The sequence below is a fragment of the Zonotrichia albicollis genome, chromosome 7 (genome assembly GCF_047830755.1).
Source record: "Zonotrichia albicollis isolate bZonAlb1 chromosome 7, bZonAlb1.hap1, whole genome shotgun sequence".
NCBI lineage: Eukaryota > Metazoa > Chordata > Aves > Passeriformes > Passerellidae > Zonotrichia > Zonotrichia albicollis.
The window spans coordinates 34,410,801-34,420,197 of NC_133825.1; the positions used below are offsets into that span (position 1 = coordinate 34,410,801).

The following is a 9,397-nucleotide window of genomic DNA, read 5'->3' on the forward strand; positions in this document are numbered from 1 at the left end:
AAATCTAGTAGCATAATTTCTCATCTTTAAAAAGTATTTTGTCCTTGATTTTTGGCAGCTACTTCGTCCAGAGGAGGTTGAAATTCTCGTCTGTGGCAGTCCTGAACTGGACATGTCTGCTTTACAGAGGAGTACCCAATATGAGGGCTACCAAAAAACTGATCTGACTATACGGTAGGCCTGGGGTTTTATTCTAATTACTGAGTTTTAAATGTCATGGAATGTTAGTCTTCCAGCAGTAATCTCTTCAAGGATAAACTAAGAATGACTGAAGTTTTAGAAACCTATTTCTAAATAAGATAAAGACACTACAAAATTGTCATAAGTAGGAAGAATTAGAACCTTAATAGTATGTGTTTACTGAACGTCCTTAAGAGATTATGACCACATTGAAGTGAAATAGTTTAAAAAGAAAAGCCCTAAATCCTGTGTATGAAATGTCAGTATTTTCATTATCCAGTCTTCCAAAAATACTTTTTTTCTCAATTCGCTTTGATTCTAAGGACATTTATATTAGTGAGTAGAAGGCATTTTTATTTGTATAGATAAGTGGGTTGGGGCAGCATTTGGCAAGAGATAATTCAAAAATTAATATAATATTGTACTTGTCAATTCCTTGCGAATTTACCCTTGTATGTTGGAGTACTGCTGATGTCCTATAGATTATATTAATTAAACTCTCAGTAAGTGATATTCACCATGTAGTACTTGTAGTTTTATTATTGTCTTCATACTGCTTTGTTATGATATTGCATCTTGCAACTTTTTTTTCTCCCTCTGCCCCGAGCATAGATACTTCTGGGATGTAGTACTTGGATTTTCTCTGGATCTTCAAAAGAAGCTGCTACATTTTGCTACAGGAAGTGATAGAGTACCTGTGGGAGGAATGGCTGATCTAAATTTCAAGATTTCAAGGAGTGAAACATCCACTAATTGGTAAGTAATGTTTTGGATTTTTAAAACTTTTTCATTATTTTTTTCCCAAGAGCCCTTATTGCTCTTGAATGTCTTTTTACAGAGGAGCAAATGATTGTGCCAGGAAGAAACTGCATGAACTCCTTTAATTTGCCTTGAGCATGTTATACCCATTAATTGATTGCATGAATTTTAAATACAACGAAACTGTTTTTCCAGTCAGTGTTTACATTTGAGACTGGTAATTATTTATAGGGATTATTTACATGTTTTCAATTCAAATAAATTATTTATTTTTATCATTCCTAACGTGACAGCTGATCTAATGAAAATACACCCTGAACTACCACGAATTTTTCTGATTTTTTTTGAGTTTGATGGCATTATTTATAGCAAGCCAGTTACTACTTTTTTAATTTTTAAGACTGGAGAAAGTCGGTTTAAATAATTTGAAACCTGTATAGAAAAACTTGCTGCTCTGAAGCTCTCTGAAAAGCAGTAATTACTGGCTTTACCTAGATTTCTCAACACTTAGAGTAATCAAAATATTTAAATGGAACTATATTTTTCAAAGTCTGAATTTTGCTGAGTTTTCTGTGAAGAGCTGATCTAAAGGCATAAATATAATAAATTTTGAGATTGTTTTAAATTTAATTTACCTCATTACTGTGATATTTCTAATGCTTTTCTTAATGAGGTAATAACTGGTTCCAGTAACATTTAAAGGAACATGAAGATCAGATGAGAAATGAAGATAAATCAGTCAACATTGAATCACTCTTTATGTACCTTCTTTAAATTTTTCTCTTTCTTAAAAATGAGAAAATGAGTTTCGAAATAAGTGTGGAATTTAAACTGCTGTAGGTCCATGTTTTGTGAGATAATTGTTACTGTCAGACTGCCTGCACAGGGATAAATGTAGACACCATCATCATATTGCTCACACAATAGGATCAAAGAATGTAATAGCAATAAAAATTGGCAACTTTAATAAAAGCCTGTCAACTTTCCAAATTCTGAATCCATAACTCCAGTCCAATTAACAGATCTTCACTGATCATTTAAAGGGCAGGGAGGGGAAAAGTAACTTGGATTTCCAGATCTGGGGGTTCCATCCCTTTTTGAGCATGTTTGCCAATGATCAAAGGCCAAGTTGGTGCCATTCAAAAGACTGAGGGATGAAATTAAGAGAGACCTAGAGGGCTTTTGAGTCACAATATATGTGTGTCCAACTGTAATACATTTTTTAGTGTGTTTTTCCAAATGGCGAGTTGAGCTGCAGCTCATTGCCTTTCTCTCCTGTCTCCCCTCCAAGTTATCAGCTGTAGGACAAGTATATCTCCTCAGGTGTCCTTCATGTCACTTGACAATTTAAATGGCAGGAAGTTCCTGTAGCTTTTTATTACCTGTGGCTCATCAAATTAATCCATTCTAGTGAGAAACAAAGTTTCCAGTGTTTCAGTCAGGCATTCCTTAGCCCTATCTGCAGTACATATATTCAAGCTGTCTCTCAGAAGAAACTTGGAAGTGTTGGTATAGGTGAGACCAGAATCTGTGAACTGTTGTTTTTGCAGCATTTCAGTCAGTTCCTCAGAGCTCCCCACTGAAGTCTGTAAGGACCTGTTTTACCAGGCTGAACCCCGAGTTCTGTATCCTTACAGACACAGAACTGTGCTACTGTACCTACTGCAGGACCCACCTTCCTTTTTCATGGTGTGGAGTCTTACTGTACCCAGATTCTGTGTTTAGAGAAGTTGTGTGGTACCTGGAGTTTCAAAATTTGGAAGGAGATGTTTCCAACTTGAAAAAAAAAAATAGAGGGAGGAGGGAGTTGCAGGCAAACAAACTCATCCGAAGTACTTTTGACCAGCTGTGGTGTTACTTGCATTCAACAGAACTTAAACCAACATAGGGATAAATGTTCCTTTTATAGGATTTCTTATTTAAGAAATGTTTAACTGAAAATGTATAGGCAATTGGCAGTGTTCTGGTTCTATGGCATTATTCTTAAATGTGTTTTGCTGGGTGTTTTTTAAATTATTTTAGGTTACCTGTGGCACATACCTGCTTCAACCAGCTTTGTCTCCCTCCTTACAAGAACAAGAAGGAACTGAGGCAAAAGTTAATAATTGGAATTTCAAATGCAGAGGGGTTTGGTCTGGAATAAGATAAAATACTCCAAGAACAGCATTTTTATGTAGCATTCACTCTCTTCTGATTGTGCCTTTAAGCTTTTCATTGTTATGTCTCTTGATACTGTGCCAGTTTTATCGCATTTAGATAATTTTTTTTAAATTAAATATGAAGTGTATGTTTTTTCCCTGAATGGCAATACATTTGCTGCTTGCTTTGTCACAGAAGTAGCTTTCTTTGTATAAAAAGCTCATCTGTTTGATAAACAAAACCCAACTAAGACAATTCCCAAGTGTTAGGTTTTTCTTAATAGCACTTTATTTTTAATCATAATTCCTTTACATCAAGGTATCCCACTGGGAGAAAATATACAGAATATTTCTCTATTGGTTAATCCCAGTGGCAGAAAAAACATAACATCAGCATGTAGCTTTTTTTTTTTTCTTTCACAAAGGCAAATAGGAATTTTAGTCTTTATAAAATGTATGTAGTTTTATTATTCTGGTTTTCCTGCTTTGTGAAACCAGCTGTCTAAGAAGTATGTAAATAACTGCCTGAAGAAATAGGGTTTTGATAGTGCCATTTACTGCTAAAAAAATATTTTTATGAATAAGAGGTTTTAGATGTTGTATATTCAGCTTTTACACTTGACTGTACAAGAGTGTTAAAAGGTATTTTTTCAGCTTGAGGGGATTCAAGTTCAAGCTACAAGTATTAAGGAATTTGTATGTCCATTCTTAACAGCAAACTAGCCAGATCTACTGTAGCATTATAGTAAACAAAACTAAATATTTAAAATAAATTCCACATCTGGTGAAATGCTTTAGGAAGAGAATTATATCCACAACTGGTGGAAAACTGATATAGTGTACTATGGTATCATTTTTTTTGCAGCAACTTTGTTGAAAGTCTTAAATAAGCTGTGACAAAAGTGAACACAATAACATTTCTGAAGAATGTTGCAACTTTCATTAACTTTGAGACCAGCATTAAAAAATGTTTTGTGTTTTCACTGCACAAACTTTGGGAAAAGAATTCTTGGTATGTCTGCTCTGAATTAGTAAGTTAGCAGCTAGGGAAGAAATGGTTCTAAAATACTGAAATAATTGTAAGTCTGGGTTTTATTCATTAAATGGAAAGACTTTGTCAGCATGCAGTATAGTTTTAAATTTGAACAGCTACTGTGTGTTCTGTAGATTTTTCTTTCAGCTAAATAAGGCCCAGATCATTTGAGACACTTTGGCATCTGATTTGTCAGCTTTCCCCATTCACTTCTGCTGGGGCATGGATGCATATCTATCTTGTAGTGTCTGTATTCAAATACTTTATTAGTCTTCTTTCTTTATCTGTATTATTTGCATACAATCAACAGATTTATGAAGGATTAACAAATTAATCTGTCTAATTCATGCTTTCAAAGCTGTTCTGGATATTCTTCAATAGCTAAGTGTAAATTTTATTTTTTTATTTCTCCTAAAAAAGTTACTGGTGATTTATTAAGGCAGAGATAAATATTAGGATATTTTAGAATATTTGACACTGTATTCATAGTGCTGTCATTGAAACCAGTAATAAAATTTCCATTGGCTTTAGCCTGGAACTGTGCTAGGTTAGCATGAAGCGTGCTAAAAGCAGCACTGAAAAATTCTGCATTTTTTCATTGTATCTCCCCAATGGAGAATTTAAAATTAATTTTAACTTGAAGGATTTCAGATGTTGAGAAATAAATTAAGCTTTCACTGTTGCACTGAATGAACTAGATAGCTGCAAGCAATGTTAAATTTCTAACACCTGAATGTGGATGTAAGTAGGAAACCTGGAAACAAGGACCTACAGCCTTTCCTCTCTTTGTAGAATTGGATTCATCAAAGGTTGGCTTATGAGTAAATAGCTATACAGTTTATCTGAAAACATGGCAAATTAGCCAAAATATTTTTTTAAGGCTTAAACCTGCTTTTAATAACTATTTATCTACTATTGTTAAAATAAGAGCTTTATCTTTTCTCCTTTTCACTGAATTGCACTTTGCCTTCTGTTCAGTTTTATTTATTGAAGCTTTTTTTGAGATAATGTGTAATATTACCTCAGAATTCTAAAAATGCTATTGTATTTGCATCGGTTTTTAAATCAGACTGTCATTCAAAGACATTTTATATATTTCCTGATGTTGATAAATTAAATAGTAAATTTTGTATTTGTTAAATGAAAGCATTACATTGTATTTATGAAAGAAGCCTCTGATAATTTTAAAAAATTTATTCAATGGTGTTTTGTTGTTCTTGTGTCTTGCCCTGTAACCCAGCAAATCTTTTTTTATCTCCATCATTGTTTTGTACTGTAAAGAGGAAACTTGTTTGTATAAACTTGTTCACTACTAAGTATCTATTTTTATGTATCAAAATTGTCCAGTCATTAAATCGAATATTTAAAATGCTGACCTCACTCGTATAATTTCAGATTTCCGAAATTGGTCATAATGGGTATAAAATTATGATCAACCTCTCTGGTTTTGGTTTATTTTTCTCTTGAGAAGTTTTTTTTACCGTAACAGTTCTGCTAAAACATTGCATAGCTCACTGAGAAGAAACTAAGTTCCAACAACCAGACATCCATCAAGACTTAAATTTCGTATTTACAGTCAAAATTACAGGTGTTCTGGTGCATCCCATGGTGTAATAATGCTGTAAAATAGTATGGATCTTCAGCATGGATCCAGCTGGGGTTGTTCCATGTGGAGAAGAGAAGGCTTTGGGGACTTGCAGTTGCAGCCTTCCAGTACCTGAAGGGGGCTCACAAAAAGGAGGGAGAGGGACTTTTTATATGGGGAGATAGCAGCAGGACAAGGAGAAATGGTTTTAAACTGAAAGAGGGCAGGTTTAGATGAGATGTTAGAAAGAAGTTCTTTATTCAGAGGTTGGTGAGGCACTGGAACAGGTTGTCCAGAGAAGTTGTAGACCCCTTATCTCTGGAAGTATTCAAGGCCAGGCTGAATGGAGCCCTGAGGAACCTGATCTGGTGAATGGCTGGGAGGGTTGGAATTATGTCATCTCTAAGGCCCCTTCCTACCCAAAGCATTCTATAATTCTGTGATTCTAACTTAATTTTCCTTTTTTTTTTAACTACCTCAGTTGCAAGATGACTTGGAGTTGCAAAGCCACAAGCTGTTGTATGTTTTTCTGCCTAATTTGAACACAAGTCAGGATGGACAGGTAAAAAGAACATGGTGCTTTCTCACAGACACAGGTCCTGGTCACAGAACTGTTAGCTTTGTACCACTCAAGTTACCTACAGATGGCAGCAAAGATGAAGATTGAAACAATTTAATTAGAGGTCAGACTTTCCTCTTAGGTAACAATAGATATTTTAAATGCACATAATGAAGAAAAAAAATAGTGTCTTAAAAATTTATGTCAGAATTAATAGCGAATTTGCGAAGTGAACAAATATAAATTGACTTATAGCAAACAAATATGGAGAAAGGAGAAGCAGCTTCTTGTGTCTAGTGCTGGGTTTTCAAAGTGTTCTCTCTTTTCATTAGGAGTTCCTAATGTGGTTTGTGACCAATAAAAGACTCTGCCAAAACCTCAGACAGGAGATTGGTTATACCTGCTCTGTGACCAGCCAATAGCCTCAAGACTGATATTTGGAAAGAGGTTAGAACACCTGGCTTGCCTTATCTTGTTTCAGCTAGGGATCAGAAGGCTGGCACTGTGCCTTAAAATTGAAATGCTGTATTTCCTTTCAATTTTTTGGCCAAAAGTGGTGAGATTCCTTCTCTCTAGTAGCAGTTGGTGTTGGTACTGGTTGACTTGCTCCAGAAGCAAATGTCCTACCCATTGTTAATCTTCATAGCTTCAGAGCTCCTTCTTGAAAAAACAAAAATATCTGAAAGGTCCCTCAAAGCCTCTGGTTTCATTTCCTGACTGTCAGATAATAATATTTTTTTTTCTTCTAGAGCCCCTGGTCTACTTCCCATGAATTTGTTTGTGTCAAGTAATTTTTGAGTCTTTTTTGGGGGAATTTTTTTTGAGTTTTGGTTTGATTTGGGTTTTGGGGGTTTTTGGGATTTTTTGGTTTGTTTTTTGTCGTTGTCTTTGGGGGGGGGGATTGTTGGTTTTGTTGTTGTTGTTTGGTTGGTTTGGGTTTTTGGGTTTTGTTGGGGTTTTTTGAGGGTCTGTACTGGGCAATGGGTTGTTGGAATTCCTTGTACTTTTAAAAATTCATGTGTATAAGAAAATGATGAGGTGGCCTGGACTGCCACAGCTGTTTCTCTTGTGTTAGAAATGTTCTAATTATTAGTGAAATAGGTTTTGTTGTTAAATTAATGAGCAAAAATGGCCCCCAGTGATCTGCACCTTTCAAATTGTTAATTAAATTTTTACTGAATTCTTTGAACCCCAATGTCTTTATGTAAAACACAACAGATCAAGGAAGATGGAGAGATTTTTTTTCTGATGATCTGGTGAAGCAGTTGCTCATTAAACTCTGGAAAGGTGGGAGAGGTTCAGATAAGTTGGGCAAAGTAAGTTCAGTTCTGGACTCTTCTGCAGTACTAGAGTTAATAATAGGGCTATGTGCATAATGAAAGGATATATCAATATGTCTTGTGTGTTTTGTGTTCTACTACAGCAAGTCTTCATTTACTATTTTTCTTTTTATCATCAATTTAATGATTTGGTACTTGGAGTGAGACTTTTACTTTTTGATGCAGTATTTTCTTCCCATGATAGTCATTCTTGATTCTGTAGATGCATGATGTTCAGGTTCTTGTTTATTTGCTGCTTTAACTCTATAGCATGATTTCTATTAACCAGGAGAGATGAATCTGTTCTCAGAGAGTTGTTAGTTATCTTCTCACCAGGATCTCTGGCTGTTGCCATACTATGGGTAATAACAATCCAGCCTCCACTGGCATTACCAGAACAGAACTATTCGTAGCTACATTATGTAATTCAAACATCTTGTCAAGGTTTACTGAATGTACAAGTTTACTCAGTGTACATTCAATCTCTGCTCTAGCAGAGAGCTAGAACATTAATTTCTTTTGCTATTTGTTTTGTGTCAGTAGCAATACTGTGAAAGTCAAGAACTGTGTTTTGTCCCCTGGAAAAATCAATCCAGCTGGATATAAAGTAGGAGGAGCACAGTCATTTTGGAAAGCCATGGGGTTTAAACTCAAACATGTGGATCTTGGTTTTGGTTGTCTTCCGGTGAATTTATGAACCTCACATTCTTGGTTTCCAAAGACTTTATACTGCCTGGGGCTTTCAATAGTTGGCCTCGATTAGTGGTATTGTGCCAGACTGAGCAGAGAAGGCACTTAATTTTGTCATCTTGCTCAACTGCTCTAAAGAGGGATCTTTTCCCAACTCTTTCTGGATTCCAAGATGGAAAGTATCTTGCTCAGATACTTGAACACTAGGACATGACATTTTTTGTATATTAAATACATATTAATTCTTTTTCCTTTATTAATAGAAAATTTATTTAACCATAGCAGATAAATGTGGCCTGTGTAAAATAGAGATGAGCACAGTAGCAGAATAGAAGAAATTTACTTCCTTAGCATTTTGATGAAATTGCTTTTTAGTTGGAGAAATCTAATTTTATTTCCTTAGCTGATGAGGTTAAATTTTTCTAGGGTAGAATATCTTAGAGCACTTAAGAGCTAAAAATATTTTCTTTAATTCACTAGCTGTGTTAGATAAAGCTAAAATTTGAATAAAGTACACATTTTCCTATATGTACCTCTCTGTATTGCTTATTGCATTGCCTGATTGTACTGATATTAATGAAGTGTTCATCATTTTGCTTTTGAAATTCCAACATTTCTGGCAATTTTTGTTGTGAAAGAAAAGCTTTCCCAAACATGGAAGGCAGTCAGTATTCATTCAAACTGAAAGTTTTGAAGTGATAACAGACATTTGTTCCTGTTGCATGTCAACAAGCTCACTGCATTTTGGTTTGGGTGGTTTTGCTTTAGGATCCAGAATCTATTCAATATCATATTTCTGCACATTGGTTGAAATGCATTAAGCTGTTACATCAAATGGCATATTCTGGAAGGTGAAAACTAAAACTCTTTCCAGTAGCTCATGCTACTGGAAGTTACGGCAAATATGTGAAAAGGATTCCAAGTTAATAATTGGTTTTTGTTAAAAGTAAATTGCTTTGTTATTTGCCAGATAGGGGCTGAAATCTCCTGGGGTGTTACAACCAAGCTGTGTTTGAATTACCACGGGGATGTTTGCTTTCTTTTATTGATCGTCTCCCAGAGCATGCTGGCCCAGTTTCTACTGGTGATGGGTTTCAAACCATGGTGTTTGAATGGGTGCTTTAATGTATTTCT

The 9,397-nt window shown here is 35.1% G+C and overlaps 1 protein-coding gene across 3 annotated transcripts in view; it reads left to right on the plus strand.

Moving 5' to 3' along the window:
- Positions 1-5,485, plus strand: part of HECTD2 (HECT domain E3 ubiquitin protein ligase 2) — a 40,320-nt gene extending 34,835 nt beyond the window's left edge. For 2 of the 3 annotated variants that reach the window (XM_074544984.1, XM_074544983.1), the window contains 3 exons: positions 59-174; positions 793-936; positions 2,962-5,485. In XM_074544984.1, coding sequence (XP_074401085.1) covers positions 59-174; positions 793-936; positions 2,962-3,082 — 381 coding nt within the window. In that variant the 3' untranslated portion in view covers positions 3,083-5,485. Of the gene's footprint in view, positions 1-58; positions 175-792; positions 937-2,961 lie in introns of those variants that run through there. The other variant, XM_074544985.1, reaches the window with a different exon arrangement.
- The last annotated feature ends 3,912 nt before the right edge of the window (positions 5,486-9,397 follow it).